The 13,864-nt window shown below is 38.1% G+C and overlaps 1 protein-coding gene across 6 annotated transcripts in view; it reads left to right on the forward strand.

Annotated features, from left to right (window-relative positions):
- The window catches only part of fndc3a (fibronectin type III domain containing 3A), a 142,498-nt gene extending 128,987 nt beyond the window's left edge, over positions 1-13,511 (forward strand). For all 6 annotated transcript variants that reach the window (XM_052013963.1, XM_052013969.1, XM_052013964.1 and 3 more), the window contains 5 exons: positions 1,452-1,735; positions 4,233-4,445; positions 6,129-6,295; positions 7,125-7,252; positions 10,734-13,511. In XM_052013963.1, coding sequence (XP_051869923.1) covers positions 1,452-1,735; positions 4,233-4,445; positions 6,129-6,295; positions 7,125-7,252; positions 10,734-11,048 — 1,107 coding nt within the window. In that variant the 3' untranslated portion in view covers positions 11,049-13,511. The remainder of the gene's footprint in view (positions 1-1,451; positions 1,736-4,232; positions 4,446-6,128; positions 6,296-7,124; positions 7,253-10,733) is intronic.
- The last annotated feature ends 353 nt before the right edge of the window (positions 13,512-13,864 follow it).

Raw genomic sequence — 13,864 nt, forward strand, 5'->3', positions numbered from 1 at the left:
TTGTGAGGATATTGCCAGGACTAGAGGGCCTGAGTTAAAGGGAGAGGTTGGCCAGGCTAGGTCTTTATTCCTTGGAACATAGGAGAATGAGGGCAACCTTATAGAAATGTTTAAAATTATGAGAGCCATAGATGAGGTGGATGGTAACAGTCTTTTCCCCAGGGTAGGGGAGTCCAGATCTAGGGGGCAGAGATTTAGGGTGAGAGGGGAAAGATTTAGAAGGGACCCAAGGGGCAACTTTTTCATGCAGAGTATGGTGAGTATATGGAACAAGCTGCCAGAGGAAGTGGTTGAGGCAGGTACAATAGTAACATCCAAGAAGCACTTGGATTGGTACATGGAGGGGCAGGGCTTAGAGGGATATGGGCCGAAGGGCCTGTATCTGTGCTGTATTGCTCTGACTCTATGACTTCCTTTTGCCGCAACTATCCTTGCTCTAGATTTTCCTTTTCCATTCAGTTTTCTATCTGAAAGATCTCAGATACTTTAAGCTAGAAATCCCAAATCCTTCAGAGTGGGTACAGTTTAATCACAAGTTTCTCTAACCCTGTTTTTCTACCTGAGTTATATAGGCATGGTGGAAAACTGCTTTGCTTAATTGGATATGTTTATCATTAATTCCAATAATACCCCCAGTTCTCTTCCAGCTTTTTGCTTAACTATTTAACACTGTTCTTAGAGTGTGTTTCATCCATCTGTTCTTTCTATGTGCTGTTGTCTTCATTAAACTTTTGTGCTATTGTTATAAGATCTTTATTAGTCACATGTACATCGAAACACGCAATGAAATACACCTTTTGCTTAGTGATTTTGGGGGGGGGCAGCCCGCAAGTGTTGCCACGCTTCTGGCGCCAACATAGCATGCCCATAACTTCCTAACCTGTACATCTTTGGAATGTGGGAGGAAACCGGAGCACCCGGAGGAAACCCCCACAGACACGGGGAGAACGTACAAACTCCTTACAGACAGTGGCCGGATTTGAACCCGGGTCGCTGGTGCTGTAAAGCATTATGCTAACCACTATGCTATTGTGTCTGCCCTATATCCACTTAAGTTATTAAGTATCTGTTAAGTTATACCCACTTAAGCATTTTGTTCAGATCCTCTGTAATTCCAATTCCACTGCGACATCTGTTAATTTAACCACTTTTGTGTTTCTGAATCAAGGGGAGTTGTGTAAGTTGGAAATCATTTGTGTTTCTAGCACCAAGCATTTGTGTATCCTGTTCACTGTTTAACCTCCATCCTAATGTATTCTTTGGCTGAACACTTGATGTATTCCACTTTAACTAATTTCTTATCCATTCCCAGTGTTTTGTGCTGAATCCCTAAAGCCATGAATGTAAATAATAGCCTTTTGGATCTCTTAATAAAAATGGTTTCTGATGAGACTAATTGAATATATAATTATTAATGGGACAATTGTTAAGCATCTTATCTCTGTTTCTAGGCATTGAACATTGCTGGTGCAGGTCCTTTCAGTGATGTGGTTATGTGTATGACCCCAGCATCTGTTCCAGCTGCTGTAGGTTTCCTACAAGTTATGGATGAGGATCAGCTTGATATGCCACTTGATTCCCAGTCAACTTGTCTTGCAATTCAGTGGGAAGAGCCTCGTGATCATGGTTCTGAAATCACAAACTACAGTATTGACTTTGGTGAAAGACAGCCAATAATTGTGGACAGATCCACTAGCCATGTCATTCGAAATCTGCAACCTGATACCACTTACAGGTATGCTAGATTACAAGAATTCAAATTACTCACTTTTATAGTTGTCAAGAAAAAATTTTCATGCCTCACATCAGTTTAGATTGACCACTGCAAGAACCAAGCCAAATCTTTGGCTAGGAAGTCTTTTTTTATAACCAGGTATGAGCCCCTTTTGTGCTCACTTATGAAATATGTGAAAACATCATTTGATTAGAATAATTTTAAGTTAAGCACAGTGAATTTTATACTTTGGAAGGAAATTACTATGTGTACTCTTCTTACCTGTCTGCAATTGACCAGAGCATAGCAATGTGTATTGGAGCCCTTAAAAGAACTCCAGTCTTTTTAGCCTTTTAATTTTCAGTTTTATGGTGTACTTAGAGTAGTGTTTTATTTGGTGGTACTTCTATGCTTCAAAAAATTACTTTTCTGAAGAATTATAACAATAAGGAAGAATATTTCTTGCATGCCATTTCACCAAAAAGCTGACTACAACAGCACATAATAAGTCCAGAACAAGGAAAGGAGGATACAGGAACACTTAACTTTTTTCAGCATTTTGTTTTTTTTGAAGCAGGTTGGGCAGCATCTATGGAAAGAGAAACAGTCAACATTTTGGGTCTGAAACCCTTCATCACAAGTTTGAAGAGAAAATTAGTAACCACTAAGTTTGGACAGTTCATTTGGATGTGGAACACTTAATTGATAGCAACAGAGAATTGGCTCTGCATACACACACAAAATGCTGGAGGAACTCAGCAGGTCAGGCAGCATCTATGGAGGGAAATGAACAGCTGATGTTTCAAGCTGAGATCCTTCATCGGGACTGAAAAGAAAGAGGGCAGAAGGGTTGAAAATTAAATTCAATTTCGCACCAAAGGATCTCAGCCTGAAACGTTGACTGTTCATTTCCCTCCATAGATGCTGCCTGACCTGCTGAGTTCTTCCAGCATTTTGTGTGTATTGCTCCAGACTTCCAGCATCTGCAGTTTCTTTTGTGTCTCCATTGGCTTTGTATTTTACAGTTCAGAAGCTTCTGAAAACTTTATCCTTTGTAGGTACATCAAGCAATTAAGAAGGCAAATGGTATGCTTTATTGTAAGAGAATGAGTACAAGAGCAAAAACAAATAACTGAAATTAAACGAGGCCCTGGTGATGCTGGAATTTTGTGTGGAAGTCTGGTCTCCCTATCTAAGGAAGGATTTGCCTGCAATTGAGAAGTGTGTCAGTTCACCAGATTTAATTCCTGCTGTAGGGTAGATTGTCCAATGAAAAGAGATAAAGCACACTAGATTTGTACTCTAGAGTTTAGAAGAATGAGAAGTGATCTCATTGAAGCATACACTACAAGGATTAAAAGAGTAGATGCAGGAATAATAATACCCATGGCTGTGATGTTTAGAATCTGGGATCAGTCTCAAAATCAGGTTGACAATTCAGGACTGAGATAAGAAGGAATCTATTCACCAGAGGGTAATGATACTTTGGAATTCTCTACCCCAAAGAGCCATGGAGGCTCAGTCAATAAGTATATTGATGCATAGAACAGTACAGCACAGAAACAGCCCTTCAGCACACGTCTGTACCAACCATGATGCCAATTTAAACTAATCCCATCTACTTGCACATAGTCTATATCCCTCCATCCCTTGCCTGTTCATGTGCCTGCCTGAATTCCCTTTAAATGTTGCTATCATATTTGCTTCCACTACTTCCCCTGGAAGCATGTTCCAAGCACCTACCACTCTTTGTTTAAAAAAAACTTGCCTCGCAAATCTCCTTTAAATTCCCTCCTCTCACCTTAAACCTATGCCCTCTAGTATTTGATGTTTCCACCCCACGTGGGGGGAAAGAACTCTGACTACACAAAATTTTACAAACTTCTACCACCCCAGAGAAAGAGTTCCAGGTTTGTCCAACCTCTCCTTATAGCTAATGCTCTCTAGTTCGTGCAACGTCTTGGTGAACCTTTTTTGCACCCTCTCCAAAGCCTCCACATCCTTCTTGTAATGCAGCAACCATAACTGCACATAATACTGCAACTGTGGTCTAACTAAAGTTTTTTTGTACAGCTTAATACCTTAATGGATTTTAGGATAAAGGGGATGTGGAAAGTGCCCTGAAGTTAAAAATCAACTGTGATCTGATTGGTGGAATAGGAACTAGGGACAGGTGGCCTACACCTATTTCTTGTGTTCCTTTGAAAGTTGTCTACCTCCTTCCAGACCAGTTTAGGGATCAACCGCCAAAGTGCTGCCCCCAAGTATCAAACAGGAAACTGAAGTAATGTGATGAGGGCTATTGTGTCATTTAAACATAGCATTTACAATATGAAACAATCATCCAATATTAGTACATATAGTCAATATATGAATAGCATCTATATTTGCAAAAACATGCTGGCTAATCTGCATACAGAAATTGCGATCCATTTTAGAAATCAAAGTAATTATTAAAGCTACCTAAATGCTGTTACTGTATTTGATCATCAGAATCATCCTTATTATGTACTTTCAGGCTGCGAGTTCAAGCTATAAACAGCATTGGACCTGGTCCTTTTAGCCACACTATTAAAGCAAAAACAAAACCACTGCCTCCAGAACCACCTCGGATAGAATGTGTGGCCTCCAGTCATCAAACCCTGAAGCTCAAATGGGGAGAGGGCACTGCAAAAACCTTGGCATCAGAAGCCATACAGTATGTCTTGCAGATGGAAGATAAGAACGGAAGGTAAATTGGACAGCTTTGTATTGTATTATGGTTAGAATCCTTCAACATAAATTAAAATTCACTGTCCAGGCAAATAGAGGGAAAGCGCACAATATGTTTTCAAACTTTGCCACCAGAGTAGCCAGAGATGTTGCAACACACAAAATGCTGGAGGAACTCAGCGAGTCAGGCAGCACCTATGGAGGGAAATGGACAGTCGACGTTTGGGTTAAGACCCTTCATCAGGACAGTCAGAGAGGTTGCACAAGTTGCCAAATGCTAGCTTTCTCCCTTTCTATAAGGAAATGTATGGTTTCCAAAGGCACCTCTTTCTCATGGTCCTGCAGTGATTAAACATTTACTATGTGATAGAGAGTTGGTATTTATGTCCAAATGAAGAGTTTAAATGTCAGTTACAATCAGAATCAGATTTATTATCACTGACTTGTATGACGCAAAATTTGTTGTTTTTAGGCAGCAGTACAGTTAAAACATAAAGTTACTATAAATTCCAAAAATAGTGCAAAAAAAAAAAGGAATAACGAGGTAGTTTTCATGGGTTCATGGACCTTTCAGAAATCTGATGGTGGAGGGGAAGAAGCTGTTTCTGAATCATTGAGTCTGGGTCTTCAGGGTCCTGTACCACCTCCCTGATGGTAGTAATGAGAAGAGAGCATGTCCTAGATGTTGAGGGTCCTTAGTGATGGATGTCACTTTCTTGAGGTACCACCTCTTGAAGATGTCTTCGATGGTGGGGAGGGTTGTGCCCATGATGGAGCTGACTGAGTCTACAATCAAAGTGATAAGCATCACTTATTCTGGATGCATACCATTGGTTGCTTGTTATAAGGAATTCTACCAATTCAATAAGAACTGTGTTTCAGCCTGTTAGGAAATATTTTGTTATTAAAAAAATAGTAATTTGACTTTAATCTTACCAAGAGTAGTTGACAGAAACTCCACGGTTCTGTGCTAGGAACTTGAGATAAATATGGGCAGGAGGAGTCAAGTGGAGTACAAAGGATTGCACAATGAAGAAGGGCATTATGTGCTAGCTTATTCTCCCTTCCCTGTTGGAAAACTACGGACCAGCCATTTTACTGTTTTGGAGTGAAAAGGGCTGAAACTTGGAGAGGTTGATTTACAAAGGAAAGTAAATAAAATGAACTCTGAATTTGGGGGATTGATGTCGTGCAGGGAAGTGCACAAACTCCTTAAATCAAGATCATGGTCATGGAGACTGGGTTTGCTGCATTAAGTAAATTGAAATGTGGATTGTGTAACTAACTTCTGTTGTATTATTCTCATGAGAAAATAAAATTGACTTGCATTGAATTTTCAGTACTTGTAGGAATTCTCTTCTCAAACATGTGAACGTGGGACACTTCCAAACTTTTCCTTCGGAGGAAAAAAGGTCTTGCTTAAAATTGTATGGGTAAAATCCAAACCAGCAATACTAATTAGTATAGAACCTTAAATGAAGAAAATTGATAATTGACAGTGTAAGAACATTAGAACAAATTGCAAGCCACAAGTTTTTCTGCAGCATTCCATTTTTAAAAATGTGAACAGCTATGAATCACAGATACAATTACAGCTGTAACAGATGGCATTATAAAACACTTCCTCGAAAGGTAAAGAACAGCTTCAAGTTTGACTTTGTAAAATTTTTTTGGTACCTTAAAAACCTGGGTTATCTTTCAGATATTCAACGTTATACAGAGGACCATGTCACACGTATAAAGTTCAGAGGCTCAGTGAGTCCACGTGCTACAGATTTAAAATTCAGGCATGTAATGAAGCAGGTGAAGGACCCCTTTCTGAAGTTTACACCTTCGTAACTACCATATCTCCCCCATCTCCTCTTAAAGGTAGGTGGATATTGATATCAACGTGCAAACATTTTAATTTGTTGTTACCTCATCTGTACTGGTAAGCAACTGTCAAGCTGAAAAACATGATGCTGGTGGAACTCAGCAGGCCAGGTAGCATCCATGGAGAATTTCTTCACGGATGCTGCCTGGTCCGCTGAGTTCCTCCAGCATCATCGTGTTTTTCATCTAGATTCCAGCATCTGCAGTCCTTTGTTTCTCTGGCAACTATCAAGTACTTAGTTTCAGATTTTGAAGCTGATAATGGTATTCTATCAATTACCATGTTGCCAGAGGCCATTTTAAAGGCACTAAAAGGGCATCTTTTAAATGATGATTCACTTTTAACAATCCGTTAATTTTTGATATATCAACTTCAATCAAGTACCCAACTCTTCCTACTCCCAACCCAAATTCTGCATCTGCCCCTTGTTTTCTAATGACCCTCCTTCACACAAAATTCCATACGTATCTAATTTGGAGACTTCTCTTTGACAACTGACAATAGCTCCTACTAGCTAGTTTATAATGAAGATTGGCTGTCTGTTATCTCAGATCTGTTTACATGTGCCTTCTGCTGTCTGCTGGAAACCTGGACTGGTCATTCAATCACATGTAGCACATGGACTGAAGAGAAAATAGATGGATTTTCATTTGATGTGAAACTTCTGTTAACTGTAATTGGAAACTGCATACCACTGATATGAATCGACTTTGTTAGATGTATATTTTTTGTAGACAACCATTTATTAATTTACAATTTAATTTGTAGTATGTGTGTTTTATTAAATACATCCAATAAGTTAACATTTAATTCCCTTCTAACTAGCTCCAAGATTAGAGCAACTGAAGGAGAATGTTTGTGATCTCATTTGGGAACCCTTGCCAGCAATGAAGGGGGATCCAATTGTTTACAGTGTTCAGGCCATGGTTGGCAAAGACTCTGAATTCAAGCAGGTAATGATTAGAACTCAGAAAAACTTAGCATTGTAAATGTCAGTGTTGCTACAGAATTAATCTTAATTGTTCCAATAGTGTTTTCTGTTCCTGTTAACTTGTTAATCTTTTTAAACTGTGATTTTATTTTAACTCAGTTTCTGTCTCTTGATGTACTATAGGCCTTTCTCAAACCAGGAAATTATCTTTCCATCTGTGCCATTCCATTTAAATAAGTAAAAGGCAGGGCTGTCTTTTCTCCCCCAGGTTATATATAAGAGAGTGCACCCTTCCCCACTATTAAGTGCTAGAGAATTGGTGAAATTCACTTTGAGTTAAACTCCAAGCTTCTGAGTGAGTGTATTATTTTCTTCCTATTGATAAGCCTCTCAAACTACAGTTTTCTTAGTTGCTAGGATGGACTGCACTGGTTATCTAGAATTGAATGTTGATAATGGTGATTTAATTTAAGAAAACAAATGAATATACTCTGTAGCAATAATCTGATATCAATTTGAATTTGAACCACAAAGTGAATTTGCTGGTTTCACAGAGCAAAGCTCAAAAACAGTACAAATTTAGAGAATTGGCATTGTGATTCTGCAACTGCCGATAATGTGAAATTGGTGAATTTACCCAAATAAGTTTTTAAAAAAAAGTTCTTTTGGCATCTGCACTGCAACACCATGGCTTTAATAGATGCAAGTACCATTTTAAGTAATTTTTAAAATTAATATATTGGAACATTAGAGTTATTAATTTTTTATTATTACCAAATAACCTAAATCTAATTGATAGTAATTTTATATTATTCAGTAGTTCTGTAATACATCTTTCCTTTTTGATGTTTGTAACTGGAGAGAGAGGATCGAGCAAGAATGTTTGCTCCAGAATGATATGGAGCTAACCAATATTTCCTACAATTATTTTTTTCCTTTTTGCAGGTAATAATGTTAGAATGAATAAATGTAGTAATGTAATTAGCTATAATCAGATTGCATCATAGTAATTGTTGAAATTTATATTCTTGCATCCACCATAATCATTTCAATTTTGTGACAATTCTGTGTAACTGGATTTTAATAGCAATGTTTCTGTCTGTGAAATATTCCACCAGCTAACAGTGCAGTCAATCTCTGCATAATAAAGAGGGTGGAGAGAAAATTCCTTGTGTTTCAGTGGGCCTATTCTGGTGTCCAATAGGAAACGCAGAGAGTGGTTGATATCTGGAATGTGCTGTCAGAGGAGGTGGTGGAATCAGATACAATGCCTTGGGGAGTGTTGTAGAACATAGAGACCTAGGGGTACAAGCACATAGTTCCCTGGAAGTGGTGACATGAGTGGACAAGGTGGTGTAGGAGGAATATGGCATGCTTGCCTTCATCAGATGGGGCATTGAGTACAAGAGTTGGGATGTTATGCTATAGCCGTAAAAGACATTGGTAAGACTGCACCTGCTGTATGGGAAAGATGTGATTAAGCTAGAGCAGGTGCAGAAAAGATTCACAGGGATGTTGCCGTGACTGGAGGGCTTGAATTATAAGATGAGACTGAATAGGCTGGGACTGTTATCCCTGGAGCGAAGGAAGCTGAAAATGACCTTTGTAGATGTTTATAAAATCATGAAGGGTACAGATAAGATGGATTGTCAAGTTTTACCTAGGATAAGGGAGTCTAAAATTAGAGGGTGTAGGTTTAAGGTGAGAGGGGAAGAATTTAAAAGTGACCTGAGGGGCAAGTTTTCTACACAGAGGGTGGTAATACATGGAATAAGTTGCAAGAAGGAGTGGTACAGGCAGGTATAATTACAAATTTTAAAAGACATTTGGACAGGTACATTGATTGGGAAGGCTGAGAGGGACACGGGCCAAATGCAAGCAAATGGGACTAGCTCAGGAAAGCATCCTGGTCGGCATGGATGAGTTGGGCTGAAGAGCCTGTTTCCGTGCTGTACGATTCTAAGACTCAAAGTACTGCAGATGCTGGAAGTATGGAATAACGTAAAAATTCTGCAAATACTCAGCAGATCAGGCAGTATTTGGAGAAGAAGACAATTGTTGTTTCAGGTTGATGACCTGTAATCAGAGTGAGGAAAGAGATGGTTACATCTTTAAATTTACAGAGAAAGATGGGCAGAGAGAATATTACAGAGCTCTGTGATAGGATGGAGGGCAGGAGTGATTGAATGACATAGCAGTAGTGGGCCTGGCTTTCAAAGTATAAATAACTAGTGGGGAAATTGTAAATAGGAGATAAATGAAATCTGAATGAAAGGTGAATCCTAGAAATCTTAAATGCAAGACTGGAATGGCTGATTATCAGAAATTGTTGAATTCAATGTTGAGCCCAGTCAGAAAATGAGAAGCTCTTCCATAATGGTCATTATAAGCTCCCTTCACAGATGCGTGCTGATCTATTGAATATTTCCAGCATTTTGTGTTTTGTATCTTATTCTGCATTGCTTTACAACATTGCCACTTCTATTGTTGCAAATAATGTATCTTGAGTAGTAGTAATTAGTAATCCAGAAGCCTGGAGCATTAAACAATTGAATGGAGCATAAGAATTTGAATTACGTAAAAAGCCTATGATTAAATATTTGTTATTTTGATGAAATATCATTAAAAAAAGATACCAAACACAATGCAGCGGCCTCCCCACCCCCATCCCCTCCCAACCTGGGGGCAAGTGTTGCTGGCCTCCAAAGCAGTTTTGGCAATGCACATGACTGCTAATCCTTGTACTGCTGTAGAGATTTTGTTCTGTGTTGCTGTTCCTTACTCAGTCCACAGACTGAAGGCAGAACTTGGTTTCCCCAATTATACAAAAGTTAGTATAAAGTATGTTTAACATGTCGCACGTGCCCAACATCGGACGGTAATGTTAAGGACACGTATTGGTGCCCCTTTCAAAATTGGCAACTTTAAATTCTTATGCAAATGACTAATGTTCTCATTCTTCATGTAGAATTTCATAGAAAAGCAGCATGGGGAAAGGCCACTTAGCCCACTAGGCTCTATTGCTAATAGTCTTTCTCCAGCAACAGTATTCTTAATCCACTATGTTCGTAACCTTTTATCTCCCCACCTTTTTCTTCAATAACCTGTCTGATCGATTCTTAAGTGTTGATATAGTTTCTGCTTCAAAGACTACCTCCAATGGTATATTCACAGCCTGTCATCTCCTCTGTAAAAAGAATGTTTTTCTTTTTCTCTTTCTGAAACTGCACTAGGCGTCACCCTCATTTTAGGTTCCTCAGTATCCAGAGAGATATTTTCTTCCTATCCCCTTGGCAGGGAGAATTATACAGGGGGGGGGAAAAAAATCAAATGTGTTCCTCTCCCTGTCATTCGAGCTTGTTATGACTCCAGGTCGGAAAGGAATATCTAAATTTTGACAACATAACTAAATGTTAAACACCTGTCAACTCTGTATGATTTTGTGCTTTAAGTTTCTTTAATTCTTTTGTTACTTCTGCAGTTATTCATTTGATTACTTTCAGATATATAAGGGTCCAGAAACAACCTTCCAAGTTTCAAATCTCCAGTTAAACTGTGAATATCGTTTTCGAGTGTGTGCCATTCGCCAGTGCCAAGGCACTCAAGGGTTTCATGATCTGGTGGGCCCTTACAGTGCTCCTGTAACATTATATTCTCAGAGGAATGAAACACCAACCAGCAGCAGCAAAGACACTATAGAAGTCACAAAGACAGCACAAACATTAAGTGATGAGCAGTGTGCTGCTCTCATCCTTGCATTGTTTGCCGTAGTCTCTGTTTTGATTGCTTTCATTGTTCAATACTTTGTCATCAAGTGAAAAGTTATTAGTATTTCAATGTCTCTCTGCCATGTATTACTTGTGTTGTAATATCGAATTATTGTTGTTAATTATGCTTTTAAATTGATGATGGTATCCAATCTTACATAGAGGCTCTTTGCCAACATCTCAGCCATTGTTGCTCCCTTAATTCTTGCTTGTTAACGAAAATCTGGCAGTGTAGAAATAGTGTTCCATCAGAGATGTGTTGAAAGTAGCAACAGTCTTGTACAAGAAGTGACATCTGGTTAAGTCCAGTACCATTTTGCATAGGACCCCTTTAAGCTGCTTCTGAATGTTAACATGGCATGTTTGGAGTTGAAGCGTTATACCAGAGATTTTTTTTTTAAAAAAAAGCTTTATTATAAGGGATCATGTGAAAATGTTCGGATGAAAGGAAGAGAAAATTGATGCACTTTAGTGCAGTCTGCTAAATATATTGCAGGAACAGAAATTGGGGGTATTAAATCTTGTGAAGTAAGTCAGGTAAAATTCATAACAATTGCAACAAGAACAGTGAACCCAAACTGTGAAACTTTGAATCTTTGGTAGTTGTGCAATTCCTACCTCTTCTCAAATGTAGCCTAAGACAATTGAAGAGGGACCTCTTGGACTAAATTGCCAGTAAGCAGGACTTGTGATTGTGTGGATAAAAGCTACTCAGTGTGTGATACAGTTGAATATTCCAGTGCTAAAGTCTTTGTATCACTGAGACAAACTAAAGATATCATGTTTTCAAACTTGCATAATTAATATAATACTGTCCTACATACACGAGTTATAATGGATCGTTTTCACTGTTTCACAGGATATATCTTGGGTGTGATTTTAACTTTAGCAGTTTTCTTTAGCAAAGAAATGCTTTACAATCAAAAATTAATAATTCTTCATCTTAAATCCATACTGAATGCAACAATTCCATGCAAGCCTACTCATGAGAAAAGTCACAACCATAAATGAGAGTTCCTGCAAAACTATAAAAACACTAATAGCACAGAGTGTCTCGAAAACAACACTACATAGAAAATATTGGCTGCATTGCAAAGATAATATATTTCAGAAGGTGGCATGTCAGCCATTTTGCAGTAAAGTGCTTTGAAATTGGTGTGCCATAGATATCATCCGGAACTCTGCCCCAGTGGATGGCGGGCTGTTATTGGTCCAATAGTTCAGTTATACTTCCTAGCACCTTAAATGCTGTCTCCATTATTGCACATAATCTCTGATTAGAGTCTGTTGATAAAGATATGGATTTGTTAGAGTATTACATGTCCTTCAATTAATATTGTTTTATTCATATACCGTGCAATGCATTCTAATTTTTTTGGTTAGTCTTTTATTTATTCTAATTATAGACATAAATTCATAGGTTATTAACACTTTCAGTAGTGTGCGCTACCAGTTATGTTGTGCTGCAAATCACTTTGTTTTATGTGTCACTTTATTTGAAGGAGGGAAGGGGTATGTGAAAGTTTGATTATATACACGCAAACCCTGTACAAAGTGAACTTTCTGCATTGTCAGGTATGTTTACATTTCCCTTTTGCTTTTTAAGTTGAGTGTTGCACTTCAATGTTAGCAAGTGTTACCCAAAGAAAGTATACTGTGCATCTCCAGTTGGATGATTGCAAATGCTGAGTGTTTCATGTCTGATCCTTTCCTCTGGCCACCAGCTGCTGAAATCTTTATGCATTTTTTTAAGAAACAGGCATGTTTGTCCAACAGAAAAAAAGCTGCAAGCAAATCAGGAGAAGCAGCCTTTATCTTTCCAGGTATCCCTTAGCTTTATTTTAAACCAGTCAGAAATCAAATACCCTTAATATATCCCTCTAAAACTGCAGCCTTAATTACATTTTATGTACATTAGTTAAATCATTTACCTGAGTGGGATATTTTTTCCCTGTTCCCACAATGGTAGCTGATTCCTATTGTGATACTGGCATCTTTACTGAAAAAAATACACAAAATGTTTTGGCCAGCTAGATTCTGTAAGAAAACGTTACGTATGTTGGATTTTTGATGGCTCTATTTCATGACAATGTGGGCTCAATTTTAAAACATTCTGCTAAATTTGTTGTTGTTGTTGAAAAGCTGGAAGAGTTTATTTTGACAGTCAAATTCAAATCCATTCCTATTTTTGATAGTTGCATATGATCAGTCATTTATAAATGTAATTGTACTTTCCATACTCTCATTGCAGTTTCCTGTATTGAGGGGCAGTGGTTTTTAAATGTAACTAAGTTTCACAGTTACCTCATTGATTGTACATTCCAAAAACTATGGAAACTTTGGAACTGTTCCAAATATACAGCATATCACTTGTATTATGTCCGATTTAGTACTGATGATGTAAAACTGCCATAACATGTATAGACTCTGAAATATGTATCTAAATCCAAATTGTAAATCAGCAGGTAATACATAAAACAAAATCCATGCACAATAAATAATGTATGATTCTTTGCACTGCCTACTGCTTGTATTCACTTGAATTTAGGCTTTGTTGCAAATTGATAGGTTTACAAGGCAGGTGGGAACTATGAGGGTAGATAGTGACGTGACTTGCAGCAACTCCTGAACAATTCCAAAATTGCTGTCAGCTTCATGAATAATGATGATGTCTATGTAGTTTTGCAATGAATGCAGCTGTAAAATCTAGGCCATTAAATTCAGAATCAGGTTTATTATCACTCATGAAATTTGTTTTGCGGCAATAGTACAGTGCAAGACATAAAAATTACTATAAGTTACAAAAACAAATAGTGCAAAAGAGGCATAACAAGGTAGTGTTCATGGACCGTTCAGGAATCTGATGG

Source organism: Pristis pectinata, chromosome 4 (genome assembly GCF_009764475.1).
Source record: "Pristis pectinata isolate sPriPec2 chromosome 4, sPriPec2.1.pri, whole genome shotgun sequence".
NCBI lineage: Eukaryota > Metazoa > Chordata > Chondrichthyes > Rhinopristiformes > Pristidae > Pristis > Pristis pectinata.